Raw genomic sequence first — 21,698 nt, forward strand, 5'->3', positions numbered from 1 at the left:
AAGCCTCGATACATTTCCTAACGCCCCCACCCTCCCCGCCCAGCTTAAGTGTCCTCAATTAGCTTGCTGGGTGACGTCAGTAAGGTGACATGGGTGTTTCTCTTCATCATCATCCGTGGGCAATAAGCTGCTGCAGCACAGCATTGGTGCATGGGAGAGGAGGTAATGTGGAGAGCAGTGCTGGTAGATGCAATTAAAGCCCCCCACACCTCCACGCCTCTCTCTTTGCATTTGTGCGCTGGTGCTTCTGCAGCAGCTCCTCTTGCACTGCCCGCCCGCCCGCTGCCGGTGTCGGGTCGCCGGCAGAGCGGCCCCGCTCCTCTGCAGGGCTGCAGGGCTGCGCAGCTCCTGACTGACAGAGAGATGAGGGGTGGGGACGCAGGGTGGGGTCACAAGCAGGGAGAGGCGGAGGAGGAAAAGGCAGAGAGAGAGAGCCCAGCCCTTGAATACACGGCAACAACACGCCGACAGAGAGAGAGAGGGAGAGACACAGAGAGACTGGCTGTTTTTTTTTTTTTGTTTTTTGGGGGGGTAAAAGCACAGGGAGCCTTCGACGCCGCGGATATGAACTGAAAAGAAACACTGGAAGAGGCAGGGATCGTGTTCCTATATCCCGAAATATTTGACTGTAAAGGTGGAAAACTAGCACCCCCAAAAAAGCCCTCCTCTCTCTCCCTGACAGTTCTGATTCAGATAGAGCTACACCCAAAGCCCCGACCGACCCCCTCCTGCTCCTGCTGCTCCACCCCTCCGCCGCTGCACCGCTCCGGCAACCGAGATGCACACGGAGACCCGTAACAAGAAAGTAAGTGCACGTTATTGGCTTTGCCCTGGTCAGTGGAGGAATTAAAAAAAATAAAAATAAGAAGAAGAAAAAGAAGAAGAAACATCTACCTGTGTGGGTGATCTGCCTGTACACAAGCAGAGTTGACATTGTCAACCCAACATGAGCCAAAAATATGACTGTCAGTGAGCGAATATAGCCTGTGCTTCTATAACAGTCACAAGTGTGTCCTTGCAGGCAGTTTATTTTGCAAATTATTGGAAGAGTTTTGTAACAGCGACCTCATTGCATTGCAATAACATCATTCCGAGAGTCCTCTAATTCTAATGGAGAAAAAGGAAAACAAAATCCTCCTTGTGTGCGTGTTTGTGTGTGTCCTGTGCATCTGGCTTTCCCTCTGTGCGCCAGGTTAGTTCAGGTTCAATTTTGAATGCTCTGTGATCTCTGAAAGGCAGGAAGGAAACGGAAGGCAGCAACTGCAGCTTGCAGGACACCATCTTAGCTTTTAAAGGGCCAGCAGCCCCTTTTCAAACACAACTCTGGGAAAGCAGCCAGGTGCACTGCCTCCAGCTTAACTCTGCACCGGGCTCCTGCTGCCGAGATGTTACCCTCTGCGCTTCAGCGGCGTTCGTTTTGAGTGTCAGTCAGGATGGCGGTGCTGGTCGAAACTAAATGAAACTTGACGTGTGGAGTATATCATCACTGCAGCTTCACATCTGTTTGTTTGTTTGTTTGTTTGATGGCTGGCTGGGTAGATAGGTGATGAAGCCCCAGCCACAGTTTGGTGCAGCACTTTCAGGTTTCCTGATAAAGCAGCGAACTTTGATCTGTGGATCTGCATGACCTGCCAATGGTGACGTGCAGCGTACAGTGCAGCAGATGCCAGATCACACACTAGGCATCAGTTCATCAATTCAATTTCAGCTTATGTGTAGTGAAATGCCTATGACATCACATCCCGTGTTAGCGTGGAGAGGGTGGGGGTGGCAGGTGGAGGAATGTGTGAAATACAGCTGTTGTTTTTCAGTGCTGGACTATGTTGAATTTGCAATGACGGAAACCAGAAGAAGTCATCCAGGAGATGATTGGGTCATTGATTAAATGACAGTTATTATGAAGGCTGCAACCATCTGGAACAGATTATTTACTATGTAATAGGAAGTTGTGAAGTAGACACTTTTTAGCTTATGTGCACACACAAAGCCAGTTGTGTCGCCCCCTTTTTTTGGCTTAGGCATGCGCCTAAAGTGGACTGTATTTCACTTCATTTCATAAAACACTGCAATCTAAAAAACAAACAAAACAAAAAACTAAATCCACTTTTGGGGTGAAGTCTGCAGGGTTAATATTCAATTTCTTTGCTTAAGCTTAACCCTAGGGTGAAAGCAAAAGTGAAAAGAAGGGATACATATTTTAGCTTGAAAATCCTCCTTTACTTGGAAGTATTTGGCTATTCTCCAGACGTTGCCACCCATCAGATCTGCTTTAAAGTGACTGTGAGATGCTACCTTTACATTGTGGTGTTTGCACAGTTAATCCATTCACTTTGCATATTTCTGCAGTTTTTGTAATAGGAGCTGGGGCGCACTCAGTTTACAGGTCCAACACCCAGCAGTGAGTAGTGTTCTCCTTTGTGTTTAATGGTAGCTGACAAACAGCTTCTTAGTGCGTTTCCGATCATTTGTAGTAGAATGTTAGGTCAGGTTAACTGGGGATTCTTGTGATAATTGCCCATAGGTGTGAATGGTTGTCTGTCTCTATGTGTTGAGTTGAATAAACAGAAGCTGGATGGAGGGAATATTTGAATATGTCAAAGTCCCCTATGGAAAATTGAAAACCATCGAGTGGCAAAAACAGAAGAAATGCCAAATGGGATGTGAACCTCAGTCTTGGTGCTGATAGAACTCCATCCTCCAACCTCCCGATTCAGACTTTGATTTGTTGACAGTGGCAATATTGGCCATTGGTTTTCCACCAAAGCACATGCAAACGTTTCGTTACGTGATGGATGAGAGCGTAGTGGATTGTTTGATGTAGAATCCAATTTCTTCTGCTTATCCAAATCGAGGAGCGGTGCTGCCATGGGGCTAGAGGCAGGGTAAGGGCTGGGCAGGTCACACACAGACAGGCAGACAACCATTCACACTCCATTCACCAAACATACACTTTGATTTGGATTGTGGGAGGAAGCCGGAGTCGCCGGACAGAACCCAAACAGGCATAGAGAGAACATACGGAAGTTCTGCAGCGTAAGAGACCCTGTACACATGTATGAGTTAGTTTAAAGCTATCTTTTTGCTACAGTCCTTTAACAGCTATAGGAAATGGCCAACCTTACCTATGCACCTAGTGCTTCTCTGTGAGGCCTGCGATGCATCTAGCATTCATGATAATAGAGCAGGTACTGTATGTACTATGCAAATACCCTCCCCTACACAAAAAACCCTGCATCCCTCATATGCACACAATGCATGCATTTCCTCTTATTCTTAGAATGATCAACAGACTCTAAAATGAGAATAACTGCTGTCTATGCCAAATGAAGGGAGAGTAAGGCAGCTAGGGGGAAGTGTAGTTATACAAACATTTCTCTGAGCGGTGGAGCTGATGTGGAAGTTGAAATGATCTCAGTGTTTCTAGCCGGTTGACTATACCCTTAAATGGGAAGGATGTTTGACTATCTATCTGACTTTACAGGCTTGTCCTTGCCTGTTTTTAAAGTTCAGCATTTTTAGTGAACAGCAAGAACATTTGATTTCATAGCATCACATCTTCCCCTCTTTTGTGTGATGGAGCTTCGCTATAAATTCCTGCACGACCAGCTTTGTTTAAAAAAAACAACAAAAAAATGTACGAACGGTCAAAAGTGCTTTTGTCTCCAGGGGAAACAGCTTGACTGATTTGCTTTTACCTGAAAGTGGAGACCAATAGATCTGTCTGAAGCCTTGAGACTGAAAAAGACCAGTTTTTAAAAACAAAACTCAGACACGGTGTAATCTCTGCATTTTTAACAGTTATTAGATCCTTTCAGCCTGCAAGAAACCGAGCGAGGTGTTGTCACGGCCGCTCCCTTGCCTGATTATAATTAGCCTCGAGTGAATCCATTAAACAGAGAATGACTTTTATGACTTGTGCCGCGTTTTGAGGACTCTTTTAAAAGCACATGTACAACAGCTTGGCTCTCACGCACTTTTTCTGCCAAATCCAGTAAATCTGCTGGACTTTTGCAGCCAGTGTGGAACTGGAACGGCAATGCTTTTGAAAGGTTTGTACTTTAATTGCCGTTTTTCATTAGCATCTATCTGTATTTACAGATGCCACATGCTACCATGTTTAAAACCAAACATCAGAGCAGTAGAAGTGTCTCTGTTAGGGTACCCCACCTACCAAAAAAGGTATAGTTCTTCCTTCTTCTTTTTTTTTGTAAGTTGCAAGCAGCAGTGCAACTGGCAGGTGATCTTTTGAGGTCAAAGTCAGTTTGCTGAGAAGTTCACATACCTTTATGTACCCTGTTGCTGTGGTTTTCTCTGCACTGTACTTACGCGGTTGGAACTGTAATGGAGAGGTCTTGTAGACCCGAGTCGATGCCTCGCTTTTTAGTCTTTTTGCAGTTTCAAGTTTTTCACAGTTGGTGCAAACTGTCCCATTTTTTTCTGCTTGCTCCAAAAAAACCCAGAAAATAAAATTCATGCCTTCCTCTGTGGCAGTGAAATCTCAAAGATATACCTCTCTTTGGAACTTTAGCTAAAGGAGTTTAATGCAGTTTATTATGAAATTAATCACAAAGCAGACATTTGTTTACACTGTTAAAAGTTATCATTTCAGCTTACGTGGTGCTTCGTCACTGACTTGCACATTAGGAGTTCAAAGGAAACTGGCTGATTATGGTGAAAAGATAAAATGTGACTCAGAAAATAAAATATGGCCTGCAGTATTGTTGTTCCAATTTGATTTCTTTGGTGCGAATTGCCCAGTTTCGGAGATATCAGCTGTAGAGGTGATGCGCAGACTCTTTCTCCAGAAGTCATGACCTGGTTATGCAAAAAAATCAGCAGACTTTATTGTGAGCGCTTTCATGTGGGAACTGTTTTATTTTCATCGAATTACCACCAGCAAGCGTGTCATCGCACAGAAAGTAGTGTGCGTGTGTCCCCCGATGAGGAACTTGTGCTCGTGACAGGGTGACAGGATGTAAACATTAGTGGTATCCCCCCAGCCCCATCCTGAGATGTAAACTTACCTAGTGCTGCACTTTCTTTTGAACTTTCCCTTTTAGGAGGACTGTAATAGATGAGCATTTTGTTGTTGTTGTTGCTGTTGTTGTGTTGTCTCATCGGTTTTCTCAAGTTCTTTCATTTTCAAAGCCCCCCTTCGCCTTGCTTTCTGTTTTTACTTTTACCTCTGACCCAGTTAGCTGTGTTTGAAGCGTGGGAGAGGAAATCAATTTCCTCCCATCATGGTTAAAGTGATAGCATTGCTCAGAGTCTTCATCAGAGGCATAGCTGGGCATGCTCCATTGTTTATACTATGTGTGTGTCTGTGTGCACATATGTAAATGGTAAATGGTCTGTATTTGTATAGCGCTTTACTTGGTCTTAAGGACCCCAGAGTGCTTTACACTATACACAATCATCCACCCATTCACACACATATTCACACACTGGTGATGGCAAGCTACAGTGTAGCCACAGCCGCCCTGACAGAGGCTGTTGGATCAGCTGGACTGTATGTGAGAGCAGGTTCAGCTGTACATTCCTGGGCAGGGCATCAGCAGCAACGGGCCCTTGAATACAAAGTCTGCCTCTGTGTGTGTCTGTGTGTGTGTGTGTGTGTGTGCAACAGAGAGCAGATGCCACACTGTAGGCAATCATTAACAATGCTGAACAAAGTTTCAGCAAACTTCTCAGAACAGGGATGTTGCGTCACCCCCTCTGTGCACGCACACGGACGATACCGTGCAAAAAGTTTGGCCGTCGAAATGAAGTCGAATCATTTTATTTTTCATTTTTCCTTAACATCCGTATGTAAACAGGAAATGGGGCCTTTTGGGAATCGCACTGAATATTTCTAAATAATTAATGTTATTTTCAGGGAGTAAACAATTCTGATATTGATATTTTGGCTGGTATTACACGCGGCACGATAGCCACACAACGAGAAAGTAAATAATTGGGTCATTGTTTATTAACTTTCCAGCTGTGTAATTCACAAACTGGTGAGCAGCTTTAGCGTCCCTGCCAGGAAAGTCGTTAACGCCGGCAGCTTTACTGGCACCCGAGGGCCCATGAACAGCCTAACGTTGGACTCAATTAATATGAACCCCCCTACAGTGGTAATCGTGAGGCACAGACTGAGATGTGATATGAGATGTGATGATCTAGGCACATATCTGCATACGCAGAGATCAACAAGATCAAGAGAGACCAGTTGACGGATGCCGAACACGTAATTTTTAAGAGCTTGAAAATGAAGGTAGCAGGACTTTTCTAAATTGAGAGATAAAAGGTCTTCACAAACTTAAAGAAGTCCTGTCGTCTTTTTTTCATTTACAAGCTCCTACGTCTACCCTGACCTGGATGACTGAGAACCTACTGGTTTAATCTTTCTCTTTCAAACTTCTTTTCAGTTTTTCAAACTGTTAAACGGCAACAGCAGTCCATGTAGTGGTTAACACATTTCCCTCAGTTTTATTTATTAAGTGCCAAATTGCCTCAAAATGCTTTAAATTGTAAAGAGTCTGCAAGAACAGAGAGAAAACTCCAAAAATTAAACAACCCTGGATGAGCAAGCGCTTGGTGACAGTGGGAAGGAAAAACTCCCTTTTAACAGGATGAACCAGTCTTAGGCAGGGGCAGCCATCTGCTGTGAGAGGTTGAGGGTGAGGTGAGGGAGACGGGACATGATAAATCTCTGGGATTGTGAAGCCATTATGCTCGCCGTTTCACCTTGACAAATGGTACTGTATGACAATAGTGACGTTACATCAATGCACACCAGTGCAGCAGGTATACTGGTGTTCTAAGGGGATCACAAGCTTGTGAACCCTTAATGTGAGTCTTAACGCTTTAATGTGGTGACCTCTTGGAATAAGGCAACCAAAGGTACCGACTGTAGGCTAATAAGACACATTAGCGAAATTTTGCAGTTGCAGCTTTATATGTTAGTAAGAAAATCAGATCTATAGGTTTAGCAGTGGACCAGCTTAGGCCAGTAATACTCCGACAGAAGCCCTGAACTTGCTGTGAGATATTTTTTTACTCTTTTCTATATTTTTTCATGCTTTGATGCTACTTTGCTGCATGTAGTGTAGACAGTGCTAGGAGGACACCGAACAATGTAGGCAGAGCTTTTAAACCATCTGAAGCATCTTTTAGGTTTTTTTTGTTACATAACGGATACACTGATACAAGTCCATAGAAAACACCTCAAACCCATCAATTTTGATGTGTGACAGGTTTTTTTTGTCCAGTAGGATCAAACAGTTCTGGGAACTGCCTGAGGGTAACTACCCACTGGGGTGGTCCTCTGAGAACTGCATACCTTCAAGGCCTTTTTTTTGTCTGCATTGGCACAAACAGTAGGAACGCTTCCGGAGGCGAACCACAGCTCATGGTGCTGCTAATGAGAAGTCTCCAAAAGCCCGCCTAATGAATCCCTTGTTTTTGCATTACCACCATATGCCTGTATGTACCCAAGAACGCACCAGAAACAGCACCAAATGAGATCTGCTTTGGTTGCAGGGTGTTTCGCTTTTACTTGTCCTCTTACAGCGTCGCCCTTTTCTTTATACGGTGCTTTGCTCTGTGAGGATGCCCCGGGTAGTTGAGAGGAAATGCCAGCATTAAATTTAAAAAAAAGCTTCTAATATATCAAAATTGCATTTTAAATTTGTTTCATATTTACTCAAATTAGTCTGGACTTTACTGTTCATCCATTTTTCTTTGTATTGTTTCATCTTTTGGAGCTATTTGTGGACTTGTAGAAGCTAGAGAAGCTCTCCTCTTGGCAGTCATCCCACGATGCCTCCAGGCATTTATTTGGGCCGTTATTTTGAAGTATTATGTAAACTAACTTTGATTTCGGTCGTCATTGGAAGATGAAAACTGCATATTTGGAATCACCATCAAATGTGATGCTTAAAAAAAGCACTTTGGTGGTTTTTCTCTGAAAAACTTTTCTGCTCCTGCAGAGTTGGACATCTGCATCTAGATTTAAACTAAGTGTTCATTGCATGCCAGGTCTTCTTATTATGCTGCTGACACAACAAATATCAAACCTTTTTTTCCTTTCTAATATGGTGGTTGGTAGTGTTGCGCCAATCTAGACCAATCAGTGTACACTTGTGCCACTCAGAGGTAGGTACTCTCCAGCACAAGAGCATCCTTTGAGGCAAGAACTTAAAAAAGATGCCACAAATGGGGCTTTTAGGAACTTTGATGTAACCACTTTATGCTTTGTGGACACACATAAGGGGGTACTTCCCTGGAACCAAAAGCACCTTTGGATAACTTGCCTTAGTTCTTCTTTGGTTAAGGTTGTGTCTTCTTGTCTTTTGCTTCTTCATGAGATCTAGACCAACTCGTGCTGAAATCCAGCAGAATAAATTTGTACTGACAGAGCCCTGATGGTATAACCTGAAAATCTAAAGTCTTTGCCTAAAATATTTGCTTAGCACTGAATATGAGACACATTTTTACTGAGTTGTCAGGGTGACAAAGATGATTGGAGGGACCAGAATCAGCCGGTTGCTGCCAGCTTGTCACCTCACCCTTCAAATGCTCTCAAACAGCAGTTTGTCAGGATTTCTGGTCACGCTGACTTTTTTGTGTTTCAGAAATGAGGATAGAAAATCTGCTGTTTTGTATCTAAATTGTGTCGATGAAAGTTGATATGTTTTTTTAGTTTGTTTGTTTTGTTTTACTTTTTTGAAATTATCAGCCGTGCTTGTGGTTTTGCAGGTTTTGGCTCATTGTGTATGTGGTAGTTTGCCCCATCAGTATGGAAAAACAAATAACCTGCGTGTAGTTTTTGCATTAAACACGGGCTTATTGTTTTTTGGATACTTGAGACTTCTAAACAAAAACTTTATAAATGCAAGACGTTGCATCATTCTTTGCAACACAGTCATCTTCTTTAGAAGGATTCACAAAAGTTTGCCTTTGCTGTTCAACCAAATGATAAAAACCATTACGCCTCGATGAAAATACGGCTTTTGCAAATTAAGAGTGCCAATTGCTCTGTGTGGTGATTCCCTTTAACCTCTTAAGACCCGAACTCTTCCACAGCATGCATTTTTAATTTCTCTTTGATATTTGGGCATATTGGGGCCCGATGAATGTAAAAACAGAGAATTACCAGATTTTTTTTTTACCTTATTTTTGCTTTTAAAGAAAAATAAGAGCCACATATGAGGATATTTGTTTAAAATTTTGATAGAACAGTAGCAGTATAATGTCCTCGTAAGTGGATATCAGGCCCTTGTAGAGCAAAATTGAGTATTTTGGTCTAAATAACCCAAAATGTGATGTCCACATATGTGGACGCCAAGTCCTAGGAGGTTAAATTGGACCACGTTTAAGAATATGTAGAAGAATTTCTCTAGAATAATAATAATAAGACCTCAAAATACCGCATCACCCCAATAGAGCACTTCGCTCTCACACTTCTTACTTGTGGTTCCTGGAATATTTGAAAGTAGAATGGGAGCCAGAGTCTTCAGCTTTCAGGCCAGTCTTCTGTGGAACCAGTTCCCAGTTTGGACTGGAGAGGCAGACATCCTGTTTTTGTCTTCTGGTTCTGCTGAATGCTTATTCCTGTTAAAAGGGAGTTTTTCCTTCCTATTGTCGCCAAGTGTTTGCTCATTGGGGTTCTCTCATTGTTGGGGTTTTTTCTCTGTTCTTGTATGATCCTTTCAAAATAAAGTGCCTTGAGGTGAGTGTTGTGATTTGGCGCTATAGAAATAGAATTTAATTTAATTGAGCTTTAGTCTCTGCTGAGCTTCTTCTGCACCTCTTTTCAAGCTTTTTATGTATTTTCCTTTTTCTCAATGAGCCAGTTCCCTGATTGCAATGATTCGTTCTAAATGGATTGCAACTGAAGGTTTTCTTTTGATTAGCAGCAGCATGAAGTTTGACAATGTTTCACGGATTTCAAAACATCAACGTGCCTGCAAAACGGGCTTGGTTTGTTTCTTTATCGAAGAGAAAAATTGTTCGCGTTATTGTCAGTGCTTTTGTTCATTCCACCCACTCGTATACGTCGTAATCCACCTCGCTTTACATGAATTGGCGTGCCATGTCATGGAAATGTTTTTATGGGTTTTTTCCAAAGGTGTGTGACTTGGGTGGTGACTTTGCAGAATTGTGGGTTAAAAACAAAATGTCAGCGGTTAGAAATACTTGAGCAGTGATGTGTACACTGCAGTGATTCAATCAGCCATTATTGGGCCACAGAGTCATTTTTGCTCCGTCAAACCATCAGTTTTAATGTTTGGAGAGCTATTGGAAGAGGAGTTGTTGCTTGAGTCTCTGCCACCTGTGGTTTGCAATGAGGTGTTCATTGCACCATTGTTTCCATTAACAGAAAATGTTTTTTTGGCAGCAGTAAATGTGACCCAGGTGTACTTTTTAAGGCAGTCCTGAAAAACCCTAGCTGAAGTCGAGGTGGGTGAGATAATAGTTTAAGGCAAAGTCCGTTCACTAAAAATACACCTGACCAGAGGAACTTGGCATGCGTTGGGTGTCATAAATCAATTCTTTGTAATGATGTAGAAGTATCCAGGGGTGCATTTGTAATTTAAAGGCACCTGTGACCTGGAGATTAGGAGTCTCATGCTTCACTGGCTGAGCTAAGGGCGCTCTAATAAGCATCCTGTAAGTGTTTTCCAGGTGGCGGCTAGGTATCTGAGCTCACCGGCTCACTGCGCTTTTCCATTTTCCATTTTATGCGAAGCTCTCAGAGTAATTTACAGCGTGCTGCAGTACAATAAGGTTCAGTTCCTCAATGTCCTACACTGAAAGCAACCGACAGAGACGAGCATAAAGGATGGGTGACACTCTGCTGGCAGGAAGTTTCTTCTCTTCACCTTTGTGAACCGATGTCAACATTTCCTTTTCTTTTCTTTTTTCAGAAATCTGTCTAAACTGCTGTCATGTAAGATTTTACAATAAATGAAGAACAGAATACATTTATTTGGAAGTCATTTAAAATTTAGAAGTTTTTTCAAACTTTTTGGCTTTTAGCATCTGCTGATGCAAAGTACTGATATTTTATCAGCGTTACATTATGACAGCGGTCCCCAGCCCCCGGGCCACGGACTGGTACCAGGCCGTGAGTCGTTTGGTACCAGCCCGTGAGTCGTTTGGTACCAGCCCGTGAGTCGTTTGGTACCAGGCCGCGAGTCGTTTGATACCAGCCCATGAGTTGTTTGGTACCAGGCCACGAGTTGCTTGGTACCAGCCCGCGAGTTGTTTGGTACCAGCCCGTGAGTCGTTTGGTACCAGGCCACGAGTTGTTTGGTACCAGCCCATGAGTTGTTTGGTACCAGGCCACGAGTTGCTTGGTACCAGGCCGCGAGTTGTTTGGTACCAGCCCACGAGTCGTTTGGTACCAGGCCGTGAGAGTTGAGGCTCGGGTGTGAAATGTATGGTTTTCATTGTTTTTATCATTAACTCAGTTTCCCTGGGTCTTTTCCCGTGTTGTAGTTGTGTATCTTATTTTGAAAGAAATATTTACACGTTACCATAGCGACCAGAGAGCATTAAGGGGCAGAGAGGAGGATGTTACTCTTAGTGTTGTTGGCGCATTTGAGGAGGCCCCTGCTGATTAAGTTACACAATTACACAGTGAATCCGCGTTTATTATTATATTTACAAAATATCACAGTTTTTGTCTTGGTTGTATCATTTTATTTTGTTGTATTTATCCGTGACACCTTAAAGGCCAGTCCGTGAAAATATTGTCTGACATTAAACTGGTCCGTGGGGCAAAAAAGGTTGGGGACCGCTGCATTAGGATATGCAGCATTCCTCACTCTGAGGAAAAGACTGGCAATCCTTCTTTTAAACATTGTCTTAAGCTTGTGACATATAAATACCTCCAAAAAATGTAAATATGCTTAAGTGGTAATAATTAGTAAAATAATAAATGACAGTGGGACAATGATTAATAAAATTTTAAACATGTACTTGGGCTGCACACTGGACTCAAATCGATCAGCTCTCCGGTGACCATTCTGGGCACTTCTTCTCACGATCCAAGGACATGATTGTTAGGTTAACTGGGAATTCTAAATTGGTCATAGGTGCAAATGGTTGTGATGACAACCATTTCGTGGGCCGATAATAATCAGAATGAACAAAAAAGTACAAGTGTTAAACTCATCTTTGCTCCATAATGAAATGAAAAATAGAACAAAGGAGCCCCTGACTTGTTTAGCAGCAGAAAGAAAGGGAAAGATTTTGTGTTCAGACCTACAGCAATTCCACAAACCCTTACAAAGTGCTCTTAAAAGAGGTGATGCAACACAGTGGTCAGCATACCCGCGTCCTTAGAGTAAAATGTCATATTGTCAGCCTTTGATATGTTGTTTTAGTGCTGTTTTCAATTAAATATAGAGTTTAAATCATTTGTTGACACAGTATCCCAACTTGTTCTGAAATAAAGGTTCGTATATGTGCTTACGAGTGACATAATTAACCAACTCTAACTCTCTAAGCTAAGTTAAAGCTGGTTAGCTGCCTAGCTGGCTGTCCATGTGGGAGAGATGAGAATGAGGTATGAAGACATGATGTGAGGAATGGAGTAGGTGCATTAGAGCCATCAAAAGGGTCACTGCTGGCAGGTGGTAGTGTGGTCTGGTCATTCAGCCACTGAATCATTGAGAATTAATAGGAAGCCGGTAGTCAAGAGAGCAGAAGTGAGGCATATGTCAGACCTGTGCTTCTCTTCGGTGTGAGGTAAGAAGATATATATTTTCCACATTTTTTCAGCCATTTATTACGCTCAGTGAAATAAAAATCTAAAAGAATATATGAATACCGGTCATTTCGGCTAAATACTGTACCCTTAAATGGTAGTATGTGCTCAGATAGATGGAGAATTGGAGGAAAAGAGTAGAGGTTGGGACACAGTTCTGAGAAAAGAAGACAAGATGTTGTGTGGCAGAACATGAAACAATGAATAGACTCCCACGTATGATCAGTTAGGCTAGGGACAGGTATGTAATGTAATTATTTAATTAGGCTGCTTTTATTCCCACGTTTACATATCTTGCAACCTTCAATTTGAGCTTTAGGTCGGAGCAGACTGGGTCCACAGTTTTATGCTCAGGCCCTTCACTCTACTGAAAGCAAAACTTAAAAGCATTTTTTACCCTTTTATTCTATGACTCTGTTAGCGTAGCGTTGCATGAGTTACAGTTCAAAATCATCCTGACCTTTCGTGCATATGCTGTTTTGGAATTCCAGCTTTCTTCTGATTGGTTGCCTGTCATAAACAGAAGGTTTTGAACGTGAGGTGGGTGGAGCTTCTGAGCATGAGATGACCATATTGTGAATAGCTGCTGGCTTTTTACAGATCCAGAAGTAGCCTTTGGTTCATGGGAATTACTTGAGCAATGACCTCATCATATGAAATGTTGGTCATGTTTGATACGAGTATCCTCTGTGGCACTATATGATAGGAAAGAAAGCTTAGGGTCCCTTCAGTGTTACATCAAAAATGGTATTTTACAGATAATTTATGTGAATACTTTGAGGAAGACCCTTTTCTTTTTCGGGACAACGTTACCTTCTGCGTGTTCTTGTGGTTGAGTGGGAGGAAGTCCCACTTCCCAAGGTTTGGGAAAACCCTTCCCAGAAGAGTGGATGGTGTTTTTTGCGCACATGGCTGCATTTGTTCCCGTGGTCCTGACGCTCATTCGTCCACACTGGGTTTTCATTATTGACATGCATTCCAGCAGCATCTAGAGGTGGATTTTCCTGCCCTGGATTCAGCTGAGTGGTGCAGTGGGAAGTCAAGTTGTTAGTGGTGTCATGGTCTCTCTTTTTTTTTCTCTCTCTCTCTCTCTGTTTGCTGGGCGGCCTTGTTCAGGCTGCCCTGCCCCAGGGCTTTAGGGCTATTTTTAGAGACACAGTGCTGTTTGTATGGCGAAGGCAGTGCAGAGCAGAGAAAGCTGATTCTCCTGTCATGTTACCAAAATTCATGCCTGATATGAAGCAGCGTTCATACTGGGTAGAGCCATCCTACTTACTTTATGACCTTGAAATGATTCAACCCTGCGCTAAATGCTTCGCTATCACACGTAGCTCATCGTATGATTACATTCTCAGATGTAGGCTGGAATCCGTCAGCAGAGTCAGGTATATGAATGGAAGCCTCGAGTGGACGAGCGCCTCTTCTTAAAGTCGAGATGAGTACTCAAATCTGGAGTGTTGCTCCGGTTCATTGTTTGTCAGATCTGTAACAATCGGCTACGACTAAACTGGGATCCAGTTCAAGTCGTGATGGACTATTTGAGCTTGTTACAAGATGCACAGACTGCGGCAGTACATGAATAAGAGGCAGACTGTGGCTCTGTCTATTACAGGCCTCCTCCTCCTCCTCCTCCATATTTTCACTACTATAGTCTACACATTTACACCATCTGGAGGTGACACTGAAATGAATAGAATTTCTGGCAGCTCTCTTGCTCTCACTCACTGACTAACAAGTGTAATGGATGAGAATGAAATTCAGTGTTTTAGCCATTAGGGTCTCAATTGCATTTCGCTCTGGATTTGAACAATGGCAGCCTATTTCTTAATCTCACTGTAGTCATCAGGATTATCCATATCAATTTTAATCATTAGTCATTTCTTCCATTCAATATTCGTGGATTAAATTATTAGATAAATGCCAGTAATGCTTCTGAAAAAATATCACTATTTAATTTCTTGCGATTCAAAATGAAGTCTTGAAATGTGAATTCTGCCAGACTGATGGTGCAAATTAAGAAAGCAAAAAAGCGCAAAGGAGAGGCCGAGAAGAACTCGTGTTTTTTTCCTCTAATAAACTAATTAAGTGATAATTTCAGACACCAGATTTATTCTAAGACTTGGAAAAACACATACCCCCTTTTCCCACCAGTGTTTGGGAAAAAATGATGTCAGTGGATATTTGAGGGGATACTGTCAGAAATTGACCAATGATGGGAGGATACAGCCTACTGGTTCTGTTCACCATGATGCTCTTTAGTCTTCTGCTGGTAGCGCTACATAATAATTAGACCTCATAAGCAGGAACTAGTGTTGATCAGAGATGGGCAGTAACGCGTTACTGTAATCCGATTACTTTTTTCAAGTAACGAAAACGGTAATTAGATTACGTCTCATGACAATGACATAAGCAGGTGCGACGTTTGTGACAACAGCTGTGTGCAGATCAACAATGGATCATATATTGAGTGCGGAGAGAGTATGAGCGTGTAGCGTTTAAAGCGTGGAAGTACTGACCTTACTTTGAGTTTGATTCCATAAAAAGTGACAAAAACATTAGTGTCCGCTGTGCGTGGGAAGAAAACTTCTTTTTACAGCGAAAAAACCCCTAAACTTCCAAGCAAGCACCGAGTGCGCTATGACGTAATGGGAAACTCACAGAGAAACTCGCGGATTCTTCCACTGACTGCTGTGGCACACCTGCACCAGGGTAAACCTCCGCCTACACCACACCTGCTTTACAGGTGAAAATAGAGCAAAAGGACCGCTAGTCTTTGACTTTATTTATTTTCTGCTGTGTTTTACTTGCATCTATTTGAAAGACTGAGTGTAAACACACACAAAAAAAATTATTTTATGTGCTGGAATGTGCAGAAAATAGGTTTAAATATTAAACAAATTTCCTCCAGTCAGAGAATGTTGCATATAATTAAACTTTTGCTTGATGCATAAAGTTAAAAGATTAAAACTAATAAAACAAGTTTTAAAAAGAGACTTTTCCATTTGATTACATTTTGTATGATCGATTATGCAGAAAAAGTAGAATTGGGCTGAAAGATCTATCACTTTATCACCTATTCAGGTTGTAAATCATGTTTTTAAAAAGTAACAAAGTAACTAAGTGATTAATTACTTTTGAAAATAAGTAATCAGTAAAGTAACGGGATTACTTTTGGGGGGAAGTAATCAGTAATTAGTTACTGATTACTTTTTTCAAGTAACTTGACCAACACTGGTGTTGATGATGTTGGGTGACACTACTCTGTCACCTAAACTTATAGAAAAATGTCAAATAATTAATGATTAACGATTTTGATATAGTTTGTGTTCATGGAAATCTATTGTGTCTCTAACATGTATGCCCTAAAAGTAAAGATGTGTTACCATCTCAGAGCTTAATCACTGCATTTGAACCCAAACCATGTGTAGTTTAACTGAATCAGGTAACATGATGTGACAAATCTGTGACATGTAGGACTTGAACTTGTGCCTCTGGTTGTGCAAAATCATTTGCTCCACAGACAACCCCAAAATGTGTCCCAAAAGTTGATTCTGTTCATCTGGACGTAGCGTTTTCAGTGGGAGAAAGCTTTCGTCACTCATCCAAGTGACTTCTTCAGTCTCAGCTGACTGCAGGTTTCCCCAGCCTTATAAATAGTACATTGCAGAATGACTGAAACTAGCACCACTGAATGAACAATCGGCCGGGAGGTCAGTTCCTTGATCATTAATATGCAAATTCTCACGTTTCTCCCACTGAAAATGCTACATCTAGATGAACTGAATCAACCTTTTGGGATTTACTTACCTGGATGAGTGAGCATGCATCGAGACACCCCAAAATGTGTCACTTTTTCCAACTTTCAGAAGTGGAAAATACAAATTTTGAATTCATGGCCACAAATCACTACGTATGAGATCGGAGAAACGAACAGTTGTGTTCAGGGACGTGAAACTAATGTTGGAAAAGAAATGTTTAGCAGCATGTAAAAAAAACAAACAAAAAAAACAACAAAAAAAACAAAACAACTTCCTGCGGAGTTTATCACCAAATTGATCAAAATAAATGGCCGGCCAGGCTGGGCAAAAATATTATTACAAACAATTGGCAGCTGTTTGTGGATAACGCACACCTGGTCTTCTGTTTGGTTTCGTCTTTACCTGGACTGTCTGTCGCAAACATTGGAGTAAAAGTGGGCAGTAGATGGAAATATTGTAAAGTGTCTGTAAATAAGCTGTGGGTACCGTTAGTGGTAAAAAAAAAGTACTTGCAAGCTTGTTTACACACACACAGACACAGACGCACTCGAACGAGCTGGGTTCCTTGGAACAGCTTGGCCGGCCCAGTAGCCATCTGTGTTGACTATACATTGAAATGACAGTTTAACTCAGTCTGCCTAAATGTGCTAATCTGTCATGCTTGTACATCTTATGATTCTGGCAACGTCTTAGCTTTCCGCTTATCCTTCTGTTCACTCTAAACAAACTGCTAACCTGGGACACGGCATTTCCTGGATTAGTCACTGGACGTCGCAAACAAAAGCAACTGTTTTTCAATTTTTGTGTTTTTAATGCACAATTGAAGGTTTGACTGCATGCAACAAAGAAAATAAAAACAATTGTAAAACACTTAAACAATTAATTTTCTTAAAGCTGCCAAAACATAATGTGTGTAGATATACAAATGTATGTAAACTGTGAAAAGTAAAAGTAAAGTTTATACATAAGTGTTGGGAAAATGTTTGAATTAAAAAAAAAAAAAAAAAAAAAAAAGAAACTGAAACTTAAACAGCTTCGTGGTAAGTATGTCTGTTTGATTAGAAGCTTTTATTTTGAAAAAAGCCACTAAAAACTGCATTTTCAAACTTTTATATAAAATATTTTTGGGGCCTATCCGCAGGCTATAAAGTGTAAGGGTTATCAAACAAGTGTGTGTGTGTGTTGGTGGCAAAAATATGCAGTTTTACATATATTATGATACTGTGAACAATTCCCACACTGGTCATTTCTGTTTGCAAGAGGTTCTAATTCAATTCAATTTAATAAAACTTTATTGATCCCGAAGGTTGACCCCAAAGGAAATTGGCTTAAGGCTGCTGACCTTTTGCCAGCGCCATCTTACCCTTCTGACCATACATACATTACACAACATCACATGGGGAAGACAGGTCAGAGAGGTATAGAGACCTATATTAATAACCCTGTGAGGAATATCCATCCATTCACTTCCGCTTCTCCTTTTCAAGGTCGCGGTCCAGTCTGTCGCAGGGCCAACACACAGGGACAGACAACCATTCGCGCTCACATTCACTCGCACATTTACGCCTAGTGGCAATTTGGATTATCCAATTAACCTATCCCCACAAGCTGCATGGACGGTGGGAGGAAGCCGGAGTACCCGGAGGGAACCCACACAAACACGGGGAGAACATGCAAACTCCACACAGAAAGACCCCGGCCTGATGTTGGAATTGAACTCAGGTCCTTCTTGCTGTGCGTTAACAGTGCTAACCACCGTGCCACCTCCTGTGAGGGATATTAATATTGATATACCCTATAGGCCTTCTATAGGGTATTGCCCACAGGAATGCCCTGTAGAATGGGTGGGCGTTGCATATCATTCAGCTTAAAATAGGTAAATTTCTGATTTATTAACCAGTAGTCAGAAATAGGAGGAAAGATTCTCATTCTCAAGATTGTCTACGTATTCTCCTTAGAGTCATGTTGTGAGATAATTTTTTTTTTAAAAGTGCTAACATATATTGAAATCAGATCCCGCCTCATGTTTCCAAAGATTGACCTTTTAAATGTAAATAAAGATCAAACAGACGTCAGATGGTTGCAGATCGCTTGCATCAAACTCTCTGAAGTCCTCTTACAAATGGAAATTTCCAACGTGGGAATTGTGCTCAGTGTCTTAATCTACATGTTTTTGACACCCACACAGGAAAAAACATGTCATCTATCTGTCTGTCCATTGACCCATCTGTATATCTATTTATCTATATGTGTGTATGTAATCTGCTGTGGACTGAATGATGAACCTCCACTAAGTGTATCTTTAATTTTCAGTTGTTTTAATGATGCTTCTTGGAAAGTGCGATTTGTGTTCGTCGTGATATTTTATATCTATTATTGAGCAGTTTATATATTTAAGTCAATGGGAAAACGTGTAAATTTGTTCACGGCATTGTCATCGCCTTTGTGTTGTCTACTGGGTTATATTGATTATAGGGTATTGTTCAGATGTTATGTACACATACACAGTGGGTACTTTTGATGGACCTGTCGCCCATTCAGGTTTTCAGAGAGTTTTGAAATAAAAATCCAATTTAATGCAATAAATTGATTCTGTGCAAGTATTGAAGTAATTAATGGTTTGATTTTGAAATTGTGATGTTAATATAACACAAGTTGAAAAAAGTGTTTATTGTTAAAATGCTTACTTACTTGCAATGAAAGGGCTTAAAATGTAAAGTTTCTTTATCAAGTATTTTTCATAGCAAAGCAGTCATAAAGTGCTGTACACCAAGGCTAAAATAAACAGAACGTTACACAGTAGGATTAATTATTTTATCTTAAATTACCTGTTAATCAATTTAAAAAAATAAACTCTTTACATGGTTAGTTGTCTCCCACAAGTAAGGCTTAAATTAATTAAAAGTATTCTAGATTTCAGTCTTTAATAGCCTTGTGCTGTGCAAGAAGAATATTTTAGCGCACACACATGCACGGATCTGAAGGGATGGGCTGGACTGTTGGCTCATACAGTATGTGTGATTCAGTTAGCTGTATGTCTAATAAAACTTAAAAGGCTTCACTTGGGATTTGGAAAGTCTTGTTGGTTTCTTTACTCGTGTTTTATGTTTTCCCTCCTCCTCCTCCTCTGATGGTCGGGATTTCTCAGACTTGGGTCGTTGTTGCTTCATCCCAACATCAACACTCGAGTTAAAGATGAGATTAAGCTGGTTGGGAGACCTGCTGTTTTATTGATTGACTACATTTCTGTCTGTTACGCGCTCGCTTGTTCGGCTCGCTCAGGCTACAGTGGAAGGTGAAGTTTGTGGTGTTGAAAATACTGATAAGATGAGACAAAACGTTGTTGTCATTAGTACTGATTTAAATATGTATTAGGACAAACTGACAAGTTCTCCCTGGGAAAAAATTATTCAGTGTAAAGAAATTCCAGTGATCGTCATGCAGAGAATTCAGCCACGTTAAGAGTAGATGTAGTAATGTCTGAAATTTCAGAAGTACTGAGGGGATTTCTGATTTTATAACATCAGTGGATCCCTTGGTTTTTAGGGGTTTTTTATGTCACAAGGTCAGTTACGCCATTCATTTCATTGTCATCTACAACTCTGTTTCCTTCTATTCCATTTTTGGCTAGAACAACAAATTGATAAGGTGAGATAAGGTCTCATAGATTTTAGCAAGTTCCTGCAAGGAGATATGCTGACATCAATCAGAATGGGAGTGAAGCAATGTACAAAACAGACACACGTGTTTGCCTCTAAAAACAGCTGACTGCAACAATAAAGAGCGGGGATGGAGAAGGGAAAAAGTCCCTGAATTTTATTAGTTTGTGTCATGGCTGGTGATGCTTGTAAAACACTGGAACATGAAAGACTGTTGTGGGAAGTAACACATTATGCACATGATGCATGTTGCGTAGGTTATGTTGTAGGCCAGGGGTGGGAAACTCCAGGCCTCAAGGGCTCGTGTCTGCAGGTTTTAGATTTGACCTTGATCCAATCACAGCTGATTTAAATGGCTAAATTACCTCCTCGACATGTCTTAAAGTTCTCCAGAGGCCTGGTAATGAACTAATCATTTGATTCAGGTGTGTTGAGAACCTGCAGGACACCGGCCCTCGAGGCCCGGAGTTCCCCACCCCTGCTGTAGGCTCCACAAAGATTCACAGCAGAAGTCTAAATCAGCCATAAAACCTCAATCACACTGAACACAACAGACCAGTCAGTGAACCCAGCAATCTCCGGCCACCCGACCAATTGGCAAGTGGCTGCTGGGGGTTTCTGGCTGACATTAGGTAAAATTGGTCGCAAAGGGGGTGGTGTAGTAGAAACATCCTTGGTATTGTTATGGTCAATAGCGAATTGCTGTGAAATTTTCTGCGAAGACTCACCAGCTGTTCACCGAGCAGTAATAAAACCACAAACCAGAAATTGAGACAGGCTGTTGCCTTCAAAGTAAAAGCTGGACTTTTTAAAGCATTATGTGCATGAGTAAGGTACAGCTTTTATTTTGAAGGCAGGTCTCCATTTCCAATTTGTGGTGGACTCACCACAGTTTCAATACTGCTTTCTGTGTTGTAAATGTTTTTACACAAGTTGAGATAGCGCTGTTCGATATAACGATATATATCGGATGACAATATAAAAACGTCTATCGTTTCATTTTACGCTATCGTTTGGTTCGTGGTGTCGCAAAATAAACTGTTTACGGCAATATTTTTTCATCGTTTTGATGGTCACTGTAGTGGCTATATTAATTTCTTAAAGTTCTCTCTTTCTCTTATATTTAATATAACCACACTACCGATGGACAAGCGCCTGTTTTTATGCGTTGTGGTTAGCAACAACGACTGTAACAGCATCGCCTGTCCGCTTGTTTATGTTCCACATAAACCTTTCACAATAAAGCTCAAGATCCTGTTGAGACTTTTCAAAATAAACGGAATCACGTGAAAGAGCAGATTATTTACGGATGAGAATTAAAAATAAACCTTAGACTCAAACGTTAGCACAGGCTTTTCCCCGCAGCACGCCGTGTAATAAATACTCACAAAGAAAACGGCGGCCGTTACAACTTATGTCTAAAAATGTATAGTTTCATGCATCGGTTACATGACGCGCAGCTGGAAACACTTCCAAGTCCAATGCAAGTCGAGCTGCCCGAGATTCACAGAATTTACAGAA

At 41.4% G+C, this 21,698-nt stretch overlaps 1 protein-coding gene across 4 annotated transcripts in view; it reads left to right on the forward strand.

Annotated features, from left to right (window-relative positions):
* Positions 1 to 21,698, forward strand: part of klf8 (Kruppel like factor 8) — a 93,352-nt gene that overhangs the window by 1,626 nt on the left and 70,028 nt on the right. For 3 of the 4 annotated variants that reach the window (XM_085173758.1, XM_085173759.1, XM_085173757.1), the window contains one exon: positions 683 to 805. In XM_085173758.1, coding sequence (XP_085029884.1) covers positions 779 to 805 — 27 coding nt within the window. In that variant the 5' untranslated portion in view covers positions 683 to 778. Of the gene's footprint in view, positions 1 to 47; positions 806 to 21,698 lie in introns of those variants that run through there. The other variant, XM_085173760.1, reaches the window with a different exon arrangement.

Source organism: Neolamprologus multifasciatus, chromosome 10 (genome assembly GCF_963576455.1).
Source record: "Neolamprologus multifasciatus chromosome 10, fNeoMul1.2, whole genome shotgun sequence".
NCBI lineage: Eukaryota > Metazoa > Chordata > Actinopteri > Cichliformes > Cichlidae > Neolamprologus > Neolamprologus multifasciatus.